This window comes from Trichoplusia ni, chromosome 16 (genome assembly GCF_003590095.1).
Source record: "Trichoplusia ni isolate ovarian cell line Hi5 chromosome 16, tn1, whole genome shotgun sequence".
In the NCBI taxonomy this organism is placed as follows: Eukaryota; Metazoa; Arthropoda; class Insecta; order Lepidoptera; family Noctuidae; genus Trichoplusia; species Trichoplusia ni.
Window position 1 is genome coordinate 5070297 of NC_039493.1, and position 20181 is coordinate 5090477.

Below are 20181 nucleotides of genomic sequence, written 5' to 3' on the forward strand. Positions count from 1 at the left end.
TTATTTTAATCTGATGGTATTATTATTCAAGTAACTGATTAATTAGACATTATATACCTTTGTTTAAGAAATCGTCTGGATTGCAGCTCTTTGATTTAGAAACTAGTTATTGGCGCCACTGTCTTAGAGCTCAGTTTGCTTCGTATCGGCACAAAATCTTTTATGTATGACATTGGCCAAGTTTGTAGGAGTATAACGTTAAGCCTTATAAATTAGTGGCTAAGTCATTTAAGAACTATTCCAGGCACGAGCTTTACCAACTTAGGTCGTAATGAATTTTGTGAGACGTTGTCGACTCTGTGGAGTGCAGTGAGTGTCGGACCCAGACCATTTCTTATCAAAAAGACTTAAAAAAAATTGTTCAACATGTTTATTTAGAGGTACTTATAAAGTAATTGTTGATGTAGGTATTTGGCTAAAGAATTTAATTGTTTCATTTGTATACTGTATAGTTGATTGTATAATGCCTTGTGTACTGTCAATTTGTAATGTCGATTGTAATTATGGTAGGGTGTAATACGTCTAGCATATGATTTACAAACATTTTAGTTTATTTACACATATATCTTTACCAGAACTTGCGTGTCACCTTATGACCTGTAGATTATTCTTGATTGACCTATTCATTATTTTTTATTATTATTAAAAGCAAGAAATATTTACGGCCTGTGATCATTCACTTATGGTCGGGTTGTAACTTAAAAAAAAGGTGTTCTTTTGGTGTGTGGCGAACGTAATTCTTGTATGTTTGTAACACAGTATTACAGGTTGAATACACATTTCTAACATATTATTTTTGCGTTATATTTTGTGAATAGATAAAATTCCATGTGGAACATTATGTGAAGTAGCCGAGTGATTCGATAATCGAACGTGTTACAACTGTGACGTCGTATCGTGCCGAAGCACTTATGTTAATCGTCTTTATTCTATAATACCTATACATCATATTATATACATCACGTGATTTGTCATAATACTCCTCTATTGAGACTGTTAGTGAACTTTATGTTGTCGTGTCTCACGGCTTTTTTAACTCTAATTTTAGTATAATTTATATTTTTTAAGTTTATTAATATACGTAACGTTCAAAATCTCTTGCACATTCTAGTTATGACGTCTGCTTCCATGATTCTTTGAACATCGTCTAAATGAGAAATAAACCTTTTACCATGTTGTAGTTTAAGCCATGTAAGTATAGTATTCCACTATTCTTATCACACAGTATGTCCACTGGGTTTCCTCATACATTATTATGTAAATGTAATTACTGTAACAGATCAATCGATTAGTCAATTTAGAGAAAATACTCAAGACTGAACTTGGATGTTGTGCGATCACTTTACTTTGACCCCCGCTTGATGCGAGGACCGTTTTGGGGCGGATGAATACGTCCTGATATTGTACAACGAAATTATAACTATTATGTAAATGTAAGATAGTTGCCTTTATGGTCTTCAATGTCTATTATAACCTACGAGATTCAATTACGCTTTTCCTCATTCAAGTTCACAAATATAAAAAATAACGTCAATTAAGAAAAAAAATCGTATGTTCATTATAAAATTAATTAGTCAATTATATGTAGTACAAGCTGATTCACTTTTGTTGCCATACCAAAAAATAACATCTGGACAGTTCTCATCCTACTCCATCATATTTATTCAGTGTGCCTCCAAAACGGTTCTCGAAATACGAATTATTTAGTTTAGCCATGGGTTTTGTCGATTGTAGCAGTATTTAACAAGTTACGTCTTATTAGTTCAAGTAAACCTTAGGCCGAAGCTTGACTGCCGCAGTTTTAAAATTTTTCACGAGTATTTGTACCAAACAATCACGTTTTTTAACTTTTTTTCATTAAAATTTAATTGAAAACATTGCAAACTTCGGCCTACAAGTAATATCGGCGTAGAGAATTATCTCGTTATACCGCAGTCCCACCGATTTTACTAAGAGACCACAGTCAAGTGCACTAGTGTTGGGGAGTTCACAATGCCCCTCTAGGATACATAGATACCTGTACAATATTATAAAATTAATGAACGACCCCAACATTACTCACTCGATACCTGTCTGACGTTACGTGGAGCGCCACTGTCGTTACAACATGGAAAACTCCCAATATTAGTGAATTACTCAAATCTTTGACATTCAGCGAATTTATTATAGAACAGCTAGATATAAAAAGTACACCTAGATGTTTTCCAATAGTTATAAAAGAGCGACAGTGGCGCCACCCACCTCTGTCATCAGACTTGTGGCTGCTCTAATATATAAAAAATTGTACTACGATTAAGTAGGTAGTGGCTAACGTCTAGTTATTTATACCTATTGTTGATTAATGTAACTATATTGTATCCATTAGTAAAATATTAATTCAATTACTGCAGTAGTTTCAATTGTTCTGCTAATTTTAGTACCCCTTATTATTTACAATTATGCTAGTTTGAATGCTACCGAGCTTGTGGTAAGTTAATTAATTTATTGTATTTAATTATAATATATGCGATAGTTTTGCGGGAATGGTAATAACTAATCGGCCCTACCGCACGTTATTGTTTGCAATGTTTAGCGCAAATGTTTCTTACTAATGATGAAATCAAACAAGAGAAAAGGGATGAGGAGAAACTATAAATAAAACACTTATTTTATTATAATATTTAATCCAAGCTTGAGGAACAAAGTAAAGCTACACAAGAGGGTTACAAGCGACACTCGCTGTGGCTCGCCACAATGACAAACTAACGACGCGACGCTATACAAAAGTCTTCAGATTAAACTTAACACAACAACAAATAAACGTACCTTAGTACCATTGTGGGAAACATATTTAATTCTTGATTTGTTTGTACATTTTGCAGGCTTAAAAATGAACTTAAAATTTCTGCTGATTTTTTTGTATTGTCATCTATGACTTGGATTTAAGATGGAATATTTTTTTTTACACTTATATCTAAGCCTGCAATAAATACAATCCTTACAATCCTTACAATCCTGCAAAGCAATAAAAAATACATCGATAAATTCTAATAACAATTTAAATAAATATATAAATAACAGGAATCACAAATAGCATAGAAAGCAACAATCCCTAACGAATAACACCGATACATTGAACATGTATTACACAGATATGAGTTGTATAAACGGAAATCTAAAATAGTGGCTTTATAGTACAGAGTAATTTGTGCGTATCTATTACGTGGCTACTATTTATATATAGGTTGTTGTTACATTACAGTAATATGGGGCCTAGTCGACAAGTAGGGGCAGCAGAAACTGCCTACAGTACTTTACGAATAACTTCTTCACACGCTGATCGTTTAATTGAGAAGCAGAACGGCAATTTTATAATGGTTATGTTTTCTTCTGCTCTAACTTGTCTTTGTAATTTTCACTATGGGATCTTAATTATTTTCGTACAAACCGAAATTGAAAATATATCACGTAAGATGCATATCTACAATATAATGTGTGAAATAATTGTTATCTCTGCCCCAGATGTTAAAAACAACTCCATATTACTTTAATCTAATTCCTTAATGACAAATATCTAACTACGAAGGTTGATTCATAAGTCTAGATGTTGGAAAAATACAAAAGTCCAATAAAACAATAGACTACAACTACGGACATGTCGTGACCGTTTATATTGTCGAATCACTTTTATTGTCGTCTCCATCTTGGAATATCTCTTAAATTAAGTCGGTACGTTAGTCATCGTTCTGCGGACATGGTCACTTACACAGTCCTGTCCTGTGTCCTAGGAGCCTATTCGTTTGTTTTACAGAAGTTACACAAATAAATCTTCTAGAAGTGTTTAAATACATACGGTGTAATGGAAATCATTTTCTTTAACTCACATGTTTGTTATAAATTTATTATAAATACTTATCATATCCATCAGGGTAGTAAGTGACCAATATCTCCAGTTGTCTGCATTATCCTTTAAGAGATATTCAGTACAAGAATCATTTTAACAAGTTAGTAGACGTCTATGTAATTGAGATTAATTGATATTTTTGCACATACAATACTCGTTGGCGAGAAATTGACGATAATCTAATGTTTTTTCGTTAGACTTACATAGGTATAAAAATATCTAAAGATTTAACAGATCCGCAAAACTATGATTATGCACTGTCCAGGGAATAAGTTCTTATACTCATACTTACAATTATACTCATAATAAGGACCAGCCCAGAGAGATACTAAAACAGAATAGATATTCCTAAATATGATGTTACCAAGCGCATGGTGTGCCATACTCCTCGGACAGTGCATTCTCAGTCGTATTTACGTAATAAATTAGGCATAGTATCGTATCCAGTTAGCAATATTAGTTAGAAAAAGAAACACTCATTAATACCTAGTAAATATTTTTCTACAACAATCAACATTCAATAGGGGCCAGTGTACACCAATGCGAGCACTAAACAGTGACGTCATACTAGTGACGTGAACACCACTAAACATTTAATACACAACCGTTATTTTAGCCTGTAATGCGTGGCTTCGATGAATGTATACAGGAGAAAGAAACACTTCAATAAAATACATACATATAGGTACCTACTTACAATATTAAAGCAATGTTCAAATTCAAGTTCCAAGCTTGATATATATAGTTGTAAACGGGTATTTAGTGGTTATGTCTTCATTACATTAATCTCATTATAACAACGTTGTTTATCACTACGCCGACTCCGCGTCCTAAACTGTAGATAACTTTATATTTATTGTCCTCGGTTACCGTTTACTTGAAAACTTAACCACTACGTAACCACAAGTAAAAATTTAGAATTATATATTTTTTTTGTTCATTATCAAAATATTTATTGTCGCTAATTACGATAGTCACTATTTCTTTACAAATACGTATGTATCTAATAATTTATTACCTATAGCTATGGGTTGGAGTCAAACCTGCTGACTCGGAGAAGATATGCTTTGAACACGACACAATTAGTCTACCATAGATTTTATTTTCCAACAGCAATTATAACTACAACAGTATACAATATACGCGACACATGTACATTTAAACATGTAATACTACGTTCATATAAACATTAAGAGCTGAACATGCATATTCCACACATGTTCTATATAAAGCCAAATACCAATGCATTTTTATGTTTATTTATAATTCATTAACGAACTTAGTTTCGTCTGAGACACATTCTATAAATTAAGCGACGCTACTACAGAACTAACTTGGACAGACCAACCGAGGTGTAAAGTGCTCGCCTTCGACAAAATAATGTTAGTAAAGTTGATTAATTATTACCCTCCCGAATTATTACACAAATATTGATATGAAATTTATAAATAGGTAATAAGGAAGCTTGATACGTAATTTGCGGAAAATAATCATTATGGAATGATGGCTGAAACATACTTATTGTGGCTTATAGTATGAGCGCCGTGACTCCTGTGTCGTTAGTAATACTCAAAGTTTATTGTTAATTGTCCTGCAAAGTTTAATTTGTTCCTTTATCAGCCGTCGAATGTCTATTCCAAAACAACCCCAGTTCATTGATTTGTCTATATCAGAATAAACGTGCAAACTGATTAAATAATATTTATAGAACGTCGCAATTATAAAGGCGAGTCAAAATAAAAGCAAATATACTTAACGAGTATAATGCAGAGTTCATAATGCAAAGATCACAATTATCATAAGATGTCACAGAACACTAAAGCATGGCCCTAATAGTTACTAGACTTAAACCTAACTATCTTACTATTACACCTAGGTCTTACGGGAGCGAGAACAGACATCAAAACATCGGAGACTACCCATCTCGCTTACTCCCACAGCATCTCTCTCACTTTTCACTCTGTTCTCATTCCCTCGTTATCATAATTCAGTCACTACGTAGAAAAGGAGCCTTACATATAAATTATAGTGTTACTATATCAAATAATCTTTAAACGTAACGTCGTCTAACACGACATTAACGTAACGCTGTAATTTAATATTTTATTAAATATCTGATATACTTAATGTATTTATATAAATGTTTAACTCTCGTAACACTAGTAGAAAGCTCGAGTTGAGAAAGGGACTCATAAGAGGTCTACAACCATACTCCCGCGTACGTGAGTGGGAAGGAATAGCTCTGATGTGGATGTGAACAATATGCCAACTAGTGGACGTATACCACTCGTGAATCAGTTATTTCGTATAATTAATAACAAATAATATTGACTGGGTGGAAAAATGATCAGAAAATCAGTTGAAAATAGTCGACTTTCACATCGCTACAGTATTACCTGAGTCTATACTTACATATATAACCATACCTAGAGTTAGTTTGAGCATAGCTGTGTGCTATAACCACTTCATATGAGAGACCCCAACTGGGATCGCAGAACATCTAGATAATATATAATCCGATAAATCAAGACGTTACTCACGTTAAAGGAACTAGGTAGGTACATTATAATATCCCTAACTTTACAAAATATTAACCACACCTAGATCTATATCTAGTAATTATGATGTCTTAAAACCTATTAAAGCTATTTCGCTAATTTATAAGGTTCCTTGAATTCAAGGTTTTAAAAATGACACACTACCTATTTTTTTTTTAGAAATAATAGTGACACAGAAGAACCCAACTTGTATATTAACAAAGCTTACACTACGTCTGTAAATACTTTGTCAAAAATTATTATTGTCATACTTATGTCATTAGCATTTATGATCATCATCCGATTTAATTATTTGATTTAAGTCTCAAAATACAGACGTATTATATTTTTGTAATAATTAAAATTTAATCATATTGTATATATTATATTGAATTTAATTTGTTAATCTTTTTATTGTCACGATTTCATCGTATATAATACATATACCTGACTTTATTGTCATTTAGGAAGAACTTTAGAACATCATAGATTTACACCTATTTTTTTTTATTAAACATGTTTGTCTATATTTTTTTAACCTGCATCCACGAGAATGGGGTTTTATTTTATTCTATAAAAGCACTTTCCCCTAAGACTACTAACATCAAACATCAAACAAACATACACTTAAACTATGGAGCCACATTTGTCTAGCGTCACGTGACACGTGATGAGCCGCGGTCTGCAGGAGGCCGGAGACCCTCGCGCCGGACAAATGTGCGTAAACCGACACACTAGGGTCTAACACAGAATAGAAATAAGACGAATTAGTACATATCATATAAAAAAAATCTTCCTAAAAGTTTGCTAAAGCTTTGAGAACACTACAGTATTTATAAAAGCGGCTTACATTAAATTTCACATTATTTAAAACAATTATTTCCATATATATAACGTTATTTACTTCATACTATAATATTATTTATAACTATGACACTGATTCGACTGAGCACCCCGAGAAAAAGTATCGAGGGACGCAAGCTGCGCCGGCGCCGCGCGGGGTCCGTCAGAGTCGCGGGAAACCTTTATACCGACGTCATCGCTTCATAATAAATTATTTATTATCACAGCTTCAAATAATTTGCATCACGCGATATTCGAGTGATATGTGGAATATTTAGCCATATGTCATAGTCGAAGTAATATTTAAGTCAATTACTCAAGACACGTCGTGCGCATTATTGTCATGTATATATTATACTTGTATATTATATTGTATATCGTAATCTTCTTGAAAAATTGACTTACCTACTATAATATATAATATTGTATATAATTGTTTTATTATTGTCATAATTATTAATTTATTGTCACAATTCCAGTATCTTAGTTATCTTCTTCTGCAAAATGTGCAGTCTTAATCAATTCACAATTTATTGTGACATCATTTTGGAATAGTAAGCATTGCATATACTATAAGACTATAATAATTATATATTTTTAATAACCCCTAACGTTTTTCAAAATATACTTTTACTAAATTTATTTTTAAAATGTATAATAAAATCTGATAAAAGAGTAATTCTGTTTTCGTTTTTGTATATAAAGATTATTAAATATATCGTTTAAATCATTAAAAAATATATAATCTTTTAGATTTGTCATTAGATTATTCCAAAATGATGTCATATAATATATGTAATCCTTATATATCGTCGGACTTGGCGTGCTCGTCGTTGTACTGCTCGATCTGCTGGTGTATCCAGGGTATGAACTTGGGCACGTACGCGTACACGCCGGGCAGGCGCGGGTGCGCGCACTTGATGCCCCACGACACGATGCCGCCCACGTACCAGCGGAGCGAGTCCTCGGGGTCCTTGCACAGCAGTGGCCCGCCGGAGTCACCCTGCAACAACACAATATCATAAAAAAATTACGGTTATGATAACGATACGTTTAGCGTTGTTTGCTGAAAGAATATCATAATAATTTTAAAGAATAGTTTACATCAAAATAGTTGGTTCTCACAGTAACGTGTAGGTAAAACGGTACCTTAAGTTTAATTACTCGTATTATAATCTCATCAATAAACAAACCATAAAATTTCGTTTTCCGTCTGGGTCAAATGTAATTATTTATAAACTTGGGGAAATCCGTTTGATAAATTGAGTTATCCTATAAAATGTAATAAGGAAAAAGTATCTTTGTTGTTATAAGAAATCAACAGATAACATTGGAAAAATGGACTTGTTTTTCTTAAAACTGCCTCGGGTTTGGACGAAATATATGATTTCGAATCTTAACTCAAACCGGGTTTTTTTTTTGTTTTACGAGATTCAGAATTTCAAGCGATATACTTGTAAAATGTCATCGTATTCAATTCAAATGCAACAAACAATTTCGTAATAACTGTCAGCATTAATTAAACGTAACGGTAACATCTTTGCCGCAAAGGAAGGATGTAGGTACCTACTGCTGCCCCATCAAGGCAAAGGTTGAACACATACATAGTGATTGGACCACAAACCGTCAAATTATAATAAAGCAAACGTACATCTAAACACAAATCCCCTCTTAATATAAACCCTTATTCGTATTCTAGTTTATGAAATAAGCCGGTCGTTTAACAAGCACGGTTAGCAAACCGAGAGGCGCTACGTAAGCATTGTTTAGGCTTTGTTCACACGACCAGTCCCTAACTCCACTTGTTTATGTCGGAACACTGATAAAGCTGACTTGTTTCAATTTAATTCTGAGCTCAGTAATAAGCTAAGATTATTAATTTTATGTCGCCTCGGTCAGCTCCAAACACCCAGAATTGTATAGAATATCAAAATGTTTTGTGAATTTCATCCAATAAATGACTTAAGATTAGAGGTTCGTATTATTTAAAAATGCTAAGAATTTTGGCTCTTAAAAATGGTTCAGTTTTTGTTCGAAATCTTAATTTTATTTTTACCGTCTAGAATAATGTGGATCTATAATCTACGAGAAAATGCCTAGGCGAAAATATGTTGAACGGTGATTTTAAAACCTTTAAAGTGAAGGATCTCAGCTTTATATCGCAAATTAAACGATGATGGTTGTAATTTAAATAGATTTATTTTCTGACAACTGACCGGTGCAATTTCACAAAGTAGAATGCATCATTTTCACGTCAAAACTAAATGTCATTCGTTCACAGTGTTGTCATAGACAAATCGATACATTAACCGGCATTCGGTACAATCAAATAATCGTTTAGGTTTATTTATATAAACTGAAGCATAGTTCTCAATATTAATTTGTAGGCGCATACTGGCTAATATTTGATAACAATATCTACACCTTACTTAATTACTTAACCTTACAACTCGGCCATCCTGCTTAAGTGAGTCCTCTCACTTCTCCGGTGTAAATAAATAAAATCATTAATAAACAATTCATAATAAAAAAGTAAAAAAAAAGGAACAGGTGTATATCTACTAACAATAAATAAAATTGATCATTAAATAAACAACAATAAATGAAATATAAAACAAAAATAGATTCACAATGGTAGCAAAATATTATGGGCTAACTCCTTTTATAAATTCTTTAATTATTTGAGATATTTGGTATTAACACAGTCTGTGCTTGCTAATAATTACTTTATACTTAAAACTAGTTAATTCTTCAATAATTCATCAGTAGGATTTTTATTTATCTAATCAGCGTCTATGTCTATCACAATTTCTCATCGCAACTCAAATTTCTCATTACCTGTAATTCTATGTAAATCTGTAATCACAAATTCAATTCACATGAACAGCTCTACAATCTCATTCTTGCACAATCTGTCAAGATCTACAGTCATCTGTGCGGCACCGTTATCTTGGTACCATTCAATATCTGCACTGACCGTTCATGACAAATTGTGCTCGAGTCAAAGGATCTTACTCACTATCTTGCAATCAACTGTGCGACATCATTTCTCATGCCATTCATTATCTGCACTAATTGCTCATATACGATTTTTAAGGAATGCCACCGACATCCCTAATAATGACACACACTCGACCAATTTTCGTCGACCAATGCATTAAATACGATATATAATGTATATCATATTCGACCGTATTAAATAATATTATCAATTTCACATTTTATAGTCTATTCAAGTTGCATCATTCTCTATCTGTGTCTATTTCTGTATCTTCACTCTGATCATTGTAAGTGCTTTCACTGCTATACCCGTTAAAGTTCATCCATGGATAAATTTTATCTAATGCAACGACATTCTCGTATCTCTTTTTACCTTTTCTTGTCAAGGGAGTGTCTTCGACAAGAAATCTGTCATTAGGTAATATTTTAATAATTCGATAGGGGCCTTGGAATTTGGGGAGGAGTTTATGTGATTTTCCTACATGATCTTTGTCTATCACGGTTCTTTCTATCCTAACCAAATCACCTACACTATACTTTGTTGGACGTTTCCGACGTCTATCAAACTGATTTTTGGCGTATTCCTGCTGTTTTTCTATCTTTTCCTTTGCATTCGATCTTAATTCTATTAATGCATCACCGTCTACTCGTTCCGTGGCTTCGGCGATTACATCCGTCAATACATTTTCAGATGCATTCATCAGTTTACAACCGAACAATAGCTCCGACGGACTTTTTCCCGTCGTCTTATTAATAGTAGTATTAATGCCTAATTGAATGTCTCCTATGCAATCGTCCCATAAATTGTCGTTTCTACCATGACATTTTGCACTCAAGGCATCGATGATGGTCCGATTAAACCTCTCGACCTGTCCATTCGCCCTTGGAGTAGCCACTGCATTCAAGATGTGCTTTATATTTAATTTATTAATAAAATTTTTAAATTTTGCACTCGTGAAACAAGAACCGCGGTCCGTTATGACGCGCGAAGGAACGCCGAAATAACTAAAATGTTCCTTAAATGCCTTGATTGCCGTTGTTGCTTTAGTATCCCTTACCGCACGTATATTAATAAATTTAGTAAATGCATCTATAATAACAAGCAAATACATGTTGCCTCTCTTTGAGCGAATAAACGGGCCCAGATGATCTGCGTGTAGTGTATGGAATGGCTTCTCCAACTTCGGTATGGGGTGAAGCATTCCTTCCTTGGGACCACCAGGTGCTTTGTGATGCGCACACTCCAGGCAAGCGGAAACGTATTTCTTAGTGAATCTACGCATTTTTGGAAACCAAAATGTGCTTCTTAAACGATTTAAAGTTTTTTCGAAACCAAAATGCCCCACATCGTCGTGATTCATGCGCAGCACCTGCCACCTACAACCCCTCGGAACTACCCATCTCAATCCTTCGTCTAAAACTTTGTACACGTAGTTACCTTTCAACTGATAATTCTTACGCACGTCAGCTACAAATTTGGTTTTGTCATCTTCTAAAATATCTCTTATACGTTTTATCTCACTATCATCACCTTGTACAGTAGCGATCCAGTCTCGTAAATCTACGTGTAAAACATCAAAAACGTTTTCAGTGTCCATATCAGTAGGCTCACTAACAGGTCCACGGCTGAGGGCATCTACGTGAGCCATACGCGAACCGGGTCTGTACTCAATTTCGCAATCGTATTCTTGAAACTGAATCCACCAGCGAGAAATTCGCGGTATAAGGTCCCTCTTTGTTAAAGTGGTACGAAGAGCATTACAGTCGGTGACTATTTTAAATTTTAGCCCCAGTAAATAGATTCGAAAACGATTTAGAGATGCGACAACTGCCAAGGTTTCCAATTCGAAGGAATGGAACTTTTGCTCATCTGCTGTTGTCTTACGACTGTAATACGCCACTGCTCTAAGTAACCCGTCTGTACCCCGCTGCAAGAGAATCCCTGCAACGCCTAGCTTTGAGGCGTCCGTATGCAGTTCGGTTTCTAAACTAGGGTCATATAAAGTCAATATAGGACGTTCAATTAATTTTGCCTTCAAAATCCTGAACGACTCTGCCTCCTCAGTGGTCCATTTCCATTGGAATTTAGACTTTAAGAGGTCCGTCAACGGGCGAGCGATAAGGGCAAAGTCTTTTACGAACCTCCGAAAGAAGCTAGCAAGGCCGACAAACCGTCTGACATCATGAACGTTTCGCGGAGTGGGAAAATGTTTTATAGCTAACGTTTTACGTGTCCCTGGGCGTATCCCCTCGCCACTTACATGAAAGCCTAGAAATTCTAGCTCAGTGTAAAAGAAGTTACATTTTTTGAACTTTAGGGTAAGTCCAGCGTCTTTTAAAAGTTGAAGTACCTCCTCTAAACGGCTCATACCCTGATCAAACGATTCTGAAGGAATGAGTACGTCATCCATGTAAATAATCGTGTAGCTGACCTTTGACAGTATTTTATTCATGGTTCGTTGAAAGACAGAAGGGGCGTTTGCTAATCCAAATGGCATGCGTTTAAATTGATACTGCCCATCTGGAGTCACAAACGCAGTCTTGTCTTGAGACTTAGCCTCTACAGGAATCTGGTAGTAGCCTGATGCGAGGTCCAGGGTCACGAACAAGGAATTTCCAGATAATCTGTCGAGTTGGTCGTCAATTATGGGTAATGGGTAGTGTTCCTTTTTGGTTTTATTATTTAAGGCGCGATAATCGACACATAGTCTGCTTTCACCAGTCTTTTTCTTAACTAGTAAGACTGGGCTAGCATAAGGTGAGTTTGACTCGCATACTATGTCCGCATCAATCATTTCGTTGACCATGGACTGGACTTGTCTACGCTCCGGAAGGGACAGTCTATACGGGCGATAAACTACTGGTCGCAAATCATGTAAATCAATTTCCATTTGAACTAAACTAGTAAATCCTAAGTCTTTTAAGTTATCCGAAAAGCACATCTCATATCTTTTGAGCAACTCTTTAAGTCTGTTAACTTCGTCTTCGTTAAGTTGTTTACCATAATTAAAAGTCAAACTAGTGTCAGAATTTTCTAAGTCTATTGAATTTACGCTTAAATAGTCGCCGACACAGAGAGCTCGCGTAACAAGCGTATCTCTCTTTAGACTAACTATACTATCACTAAAGTTCTGTACCAGTATTCTACCTTCTCCGTTTTCTATTTCATATTCACCTGGCATCAAATAATATTCCTTTTGCGGCATACCACGTAGGGAACCATTAACACGGACCGCGCCCGAATATTTGTTTCCAGAGAAGCATGGTAACGGAAATAATTCTTTAGGGGGTATCGTAATATCGGTTGTCAAACTTAATTGTAATTTTAAGGGATGATCACGAGCAAATATCAATGAATCTGTAGTTTTTGTTATAACTATACCCGGTTTCTCAGTGAAACTGTGTCCAATTAAAACAGAATATTTGATTACGCTATCATCAACAATGTACGCGTCGACTTCTTCTACAATATCTTGAATTTCAATATTGACGTTCGAGACGCCCAATGGTATCACTATATTATTGCCTATTCCCCTCATAGTTGGCAAGTTGCTATCAGTCCACGTAATTCCTCTCCTAGTGGCCTCACTATGACGAATCAGCGTACATTGGCTACCCAAATCTACGTAACCTTGAACAAGTTCCCCATTAAGTTTCAAATACATTAGGTATTTACTATCATTCAAAATATGTGTTTCGATACGCATGACATCTTTATCCTTAGGTATATCGTTCTTATTGGTTGAGTCGGATGGGAGTCTGGGACAGTTAATAGACAGATGACCTAATCTGTTACAAACAGTACACTTTAATATCTTTTTAGTACATTGCGAACTGAAGTGCCCGGGTTCATTGCAGTTAAAGCATACAATCGACATTTTATTCTGTGATCTTGTGGTCTTAGTTTCGCCATTATTTACCGTCTGCCTAAAACTATTGACGGGTAAAGACGAGGTAGTGTTATTGCGTTTGTCATAATTAACCTTTGACCTGTCAGGTTCGCGAGGCTGCTGCTTAATTGATTGAAAATATTTAAGGACTTGCTCCGGTTCCTGACACTTTGCTGCTTTCGCACCTAATCTTAACGATCGATCCTCAATCCCGTATAATATACAATCAACCGCACGTTTACCGTGAACTTCGCATCGATTTAGTAAATTAATTTTTTCATAGTAATAATGTTCTAAAGAATCATTAAATTTAACACGTTTTGACAACATCTCGGTGAGTAATTCAGCATAGTCTTCACTGCTCGGGAATGATTCCTCCAGTTTGACCTTCCACTCAGACCATGAGTAAGACATAGATGGGAGAGCCTGATACCAGGTTTTTGCAACCCCTGTCAATTTTGGCAAGGCGTAGTGTATTATCTGGTCATCACCCCAACCGTAAAGCTTTGCACACTCATCCACTTTATTGATCCACATAAGTATAGTCTGACTCTTAACCATAGGGTCAAAGTCTGGAATCACATTACCTAACATGGGAAATTTATTACCCTGAGGTCGACTATTAGTTAAAGCTTCCACCAACGTGGCAAATATCGCTTGTGTGTCACTATTAAGAACATTGGGGTAACTCACGTGTCCAGACGGTGGCGGTGTTTCTCGTTCGATGCTGGATTTCGAGCGTTTGCTGCGACCTCGCCTGCTGCGTTTCCTATACCGGTCTCGGCTGCGACGACGTCGCCTGTGCTCATAGCTGCTGCTCCGACTGCGATACTGGTCCCGACTGCGACTCCGATTTCGGTGACGGCGATTCGTAGGCCGCTCGTGCGATTTCAAGGAATCTTCATCCGATCGCGGCCTCTGCTCATGAGTACTGCTTGATCTTGAATTTCTGCTTTGGTTGCGTCGACGTTTACGCTTATTGCGCTTACGATTGCCGCTCATTTCATCCATTTACTATTCGATTGATATGCTCCAACTTCCGTGCACAACAACAACACGTGGTTATAAGGTTATTGTTTTTATTGAAATTTCTTTAAAATCGTGGGCGTACTTGGCTTATCCCACTTCTGAGATGAAGGATCTCAGCTTTATATCGCAAATTAAACGATGATGGTTGTAATTTAAATAGATTTATTTTCTGACAACTGACCGGTGCAATTTCACAAAGTAGAATGCATCATTTTCACGTCAAAACTAAATGTCATTCGTTCACAGTGTTGTCATAGACAAATCGATACATTAACCGGCATTCGGTACAATCAAATAATCGTTTAGGTTTATTTATATAAACTGAAGCATAGTTCTCAATATTAATTTGTAGGCGCATACTGGCTAATATTTGATAACAATATCTACACCTTACTTAATTACTTAACCTTACAAAAGACACCCTGTGAAAAAGTGAAGGTTTCTTTCTCCTTTTATGTAGGTTGACAGAAAAAGACCCCTTCAAATGATTTGGGTTACTGAAGTGTCCCGGTGTTAATGTAGATAGATAATAGAAAAATAAGTCCGCATGCTATTTAATTTGAAATACATTACCATACCTACAAAAACGCAAATTAAACAGACGCTCACAAAATATATATAAACGTACATATACTAGCATTGTTAGAATGTAAGTTCTCCAAAAATTCTCGTATGAAAGCTAAACCCGTCCTTCGAGACATGATTATAAAGTCTACTTAAATGCCGGTCCGGTCGAGTAACCATCAAAGTGTAGCGTTCATAAAGAAACTCCGATGTATTTGGGCGGAGAGGAGTAAACACGCGCCTTATTGGACGGTTGCTAGCTAAGAGATGTTTATTGTCGTCGGCTTCCAACCTACCCACTTGCTAACTTATTAGATTTACCTATTGGTTGAACAAATATTTTCTTACGACTCTTATTAGAGCATTATTTAGTTTTTCTCGTGCGCTGGTGTTTTCTTAGCGTGTGTGCTGATAGACTGTTGCAATCAATTGAAGTCTGAACGTATAAAGAACGACCGTCAGCAAATATTTATTTCAGATGTTGTATCGAGTCAGCTATTGAAAATTGTGTACCTATGTATATACACACGTAATTGTGTGTATTGTCTTCATTTAATGTAATTTAAAGAAAAGGAAAATATAGCTTGGAAAATAAAATCAGTTCTCTTCAATACCCGAATATAAAAGTTCTTACCTACACCTGAAAATTCCATCAAGTAATTGTTCGGCCGTTTCCAATATCTGACATTTGATTCTCAATAACATAACGTGATATCGTGTTCAATCGAATAAATATATTTATTGTATTGTCAGGTCTAACAACAATATGATGGCTCGTAATTTCGGAATTATGTGCACCTGCCGACCGATCCTCTGTGTTCGAAAATGTCGTTAGGAGGCACGAGACAAATACAAAGCTAAAACTGTTTAGAATTTAGACTGACGTAGGTAGATGTAGTGAAATAAAAGATCTTTTGGGCTCCCTTTAAACTTTTTAGAAACACCACCAGCAGTTCCCTTATTGGAAGCAATCTTATCTCCTATTACAATCTAAGCAGCTATCCGTACCTGGCAGGCATCCTTCCCTCCCTCGGGGTAGCCGGCGCAGATCATGCCCTCCGTGACGTTGAGGTCGCGGTGCTCCAGCCACTGGTTGCAAAGGTCTCGGTTCAATACGGGCACCTCCACTTCGTTCACCGCCGGCTCGTATTCTGATACTAGAGAATAACAACAATCTTGAAGTTAATTGAATCCGTTGAGATTATCTCACAATGTCATCTCACATTTTGTCCTGATATACTTAAGCACATTGGCTTCAAATTTTGAATGATGTGCCTGTTGATCTATACTTACTTTCTTTGTCATCGCGCTTTCCCCATCCGATGACGGTGCAAAGGGTGCCCGGCTTCAGCACGCGATCTGCGGGCGGCAGGCAAACAGGCGACACTTGTTCGTGGTATCGGACTCGAACAGACAGCTGCAATGAGATTTCATTTTTATAATGGACTTTTACAAAACACGTTTCTGAATACCTTTATGATAACTGATCATTTCGTCACCTGGAATAGAGCGATGTCGTTGTCATGAGCGATCCCTGAGTTGTACTGCGGATGCGGGGCCACTCGCTTTACTTTCACCTTCTGGCCGTAATAAGCATGTGAGCGGCGCCGGGTGATGCCCAACTGTATCGTCCACCCGTTAACATCCGTGTGACTGAATGAAAAAGCAAGGAAGTATTAAAAGGCTTCAAGTTGTTAGCTTCAGTTTAGTTTGGCAACTACTTTATTCATGTTCCACTTACTTTCCAACACAGTGCGCGGCGGTGAGCACCCACTGGTCTGCGATGAGCACGCCGGCGCAGTAGAACACCTCCTCGGGCCCGCCGAGGATGGCCGCCAGAAAGGGCCAGTCACCCGGAGAGGCCTCCACACCACCCACTATTCTTTTTGATGCTACGCCTATCGTCCGCCGCTTGCCGCATTCTAAATGTCAAGCAGACCGATAAGATCAAGTGCATTGTTTTGCGCTTTTGAATATTCTGTGACTTTTCACATAAATTAACGAAGCCTGTCAAAACAAAACACTTGTTACGTTCTGGCTACTCTACGTTAATGAAAAACGTAAATAAATATATCCCTATCTCGAAAAGTTCGGTTGACACCGGACCACATAAAAACCGTCTGTCATAATAAATATCTCTGGCCACATTTTTAACCTAACCCGACAATTCACAACACAAAGTAAGCAAGTAAATATTAATTCTATTGTAATTTCTGCCTGTTTTCACAAACGCTGGAAAAGCAAAAATTAAACTTGTAAAACTGAACTTCTCTATTCAACCCACTTGACGTCCGGCGCTCTCTAAATTGAAATTTAAGTAAAACCCTTTTCCCGGCCTGATAAACAAATTTTTTCCACTGTCCAAGTGACAAGAGCATAACATTATTTTTATTAAAAAACGAGTTAGAATAAGGTTTTTAGTCCTTTGTTTCTTGGAAGATAAATTCTAGGACACTTGAAACTGTAATTTGTTTTGGAAGTTCAGATTAGAGGACTAGTATATCTGAGTATATGCGGCCGAAATAACGGGCTTATAGAGTTAGGGTTTATTTTAGCCAAGCATCGTCCGCTTTTATTTTGGACCACACATTTTAGCTAACCCACCTGGCGAGTCCTCACAAAAACATAATTAAAGTTTCACCAATCGTGTCGAGTCCACAATAATGAACACCAGATCACCAACAGTTTGTTCTTGTTCCGAGCGTTTGTGACTAATTCATTTTTCTGACATTTAATTACTGAGAGAATTCAAGTTTTGTAGATAACAGTTTTAGAAGGGCTTAAGTATTTTATTTTAAAATACTGGTATTTGTTTTTAGTCAGATTTTCTATTTTATAGACAGATTTAGCAGTTCCATGTATTAATACGTATGTCATGTTATTACAGGTTAAATACCAACGCAGGCAAGAGTCCAATATGGCTTATTTTTGGTGTACTTTCTAAATTATTATAAGCCAAAACTGAGAAACGAAAATATTATGCGGAGGCCTAAAATCCAAAAAAAAAATTCCAAGCATCACGGCGAATTCTTAGGGCCTGAAAATGCAATAGCCAAAGCCAAATGATAGCAGAAAATTCATTGAATAAAAAAACGAATATTTCAATTTATGCTGAAGCTCCGCTCACTGAATATAAGGCATCAGAAGCCTAGATTATCGGCAGAGGAAAGAAAAGGAAAATAAACAAAGCGAAGAGGTTTACGTAAGACACCGCTTTAGGTTTCATTTTGTTGTTGGATGCGATATTGCAACAGATAAACTACTTGTTATTGTGCTCAGTAAAACGCAATAAGTATTTTATATTAGTTTGTGGTTTTATTATTAATGGCTGGTTTGCTCTGAAGATTCTTCAGCTAAGTATCTTTGTATATTAGGTACAACAACATTAAGTATCCAATAACTTAAATGTATTATGGGGGTTTAAATTAACAATTTTATTATTATTATCAGACAGGACATCTTGTTTAATATCTTTATGACCACTGTATCACTTGTTGAGACCATACTAGACGAGACCTCATCGGTCCAGAATGTTTCAGTAACAAGACTACGTTATCATTAATGCTAGTTACCGGTAATCGAGTCTAAAGTAATTCCCTAAAGTTACCGGCCACCTGCTAACCCCGCCGTCGTGTACAAACGAGAGTCGACACTGCCTGACAACAAATGATTATTGAGACGATTTGCGCATCTCACAAGTCTGAATATTATTCTGAATTTTATACTAAAATAGGTATTTATTAACCTATTAACCCATTTACACAATATTGTCGTGAATTTAATAAAATTGTAGACCTCAAATATATATATTGACGTAATGAGTATAGTTCAATTTAACATAGCAACCTCTTAAGTCGTCTTTCTTGACAGCAATCTACGGTCTCGTAACTGATTTACATAAAAATGCACGCGTCATAACGCAAGTGAGTCATAAACAAACTTGATCACTTAACGTTGTGATAATTTAAGTGGCTGCATGAGAAATGGGATCATAGAATTAAATTGGCGAAACTCGCAAGTCGTTACACGTAATAGGATCGCCGAGTCTCACAAAGAATTTTAAGCTCTCAACCACTTTAATGGTGTGGGCTTTTCAGGGAATAGGTCACTCGTTTCATTTTAAAAACTTGTGATTTTTAGACTACGTACTATGAGATATCTATTGTTTGAGCCTTTAGTGAAAAAATGATGTTGTTTTAACCAAACATAATATTAACAGCCTACAATAAAAGAACACAAAATACTTGATAAACAGATTATTGTTGAAAATAAAACACTTTGTTAGGCGTTTACAAAATGTAGCCAATTCTTTGAATTACCATTCAATGTTCCGTGGATAATAACGCCGACAATGTAGCGGTTGATAACGATCCAAATCTAATCCACATTTATCATTACTCGCATATAATTTATGAAGGCATAAAAATCTGCTGTA

The 20181-nt window shown here is 35.9% G+C and overlaps 1 protein-coding gene across 1 annotated transcript in view; it reads right to left on the minus strand.

Annotated features, from left to right (window-relative positions):
• Positions 1–7834: 7834 nt before the first annotated feature.
• The window catches only part of LOC113501871 (atrial natriuretic peptide-converting enzyme), a 40078-nt gene continuing 27731 nt past the window's right edge, over positions 7835–20181 (minus strand). Inside the window, exons 11-15 of the mRNA XM_026883170.1 lie at positions 17488–17668; positions 17246–17399; positions 17040–17163; positions 16755–16903; positions 7835–8266 (exon numbers count right to left, since the gene is read on the minus strand). Coding sequence (XP_026738971.1) covers positions 8066–8266; positions 16755–16903; positions 17040–17163; positions 17246–17399; positions 17488–17668 — 809 coding nt within the window. The 3' untranslated portion in view covers positions 7835–8065. The remainder of the gene's footprint in view (positions 8267–16754; positions 16904–17039; positions 17164–17245; positions 17400–17487; positions 17669–20181) is intronic.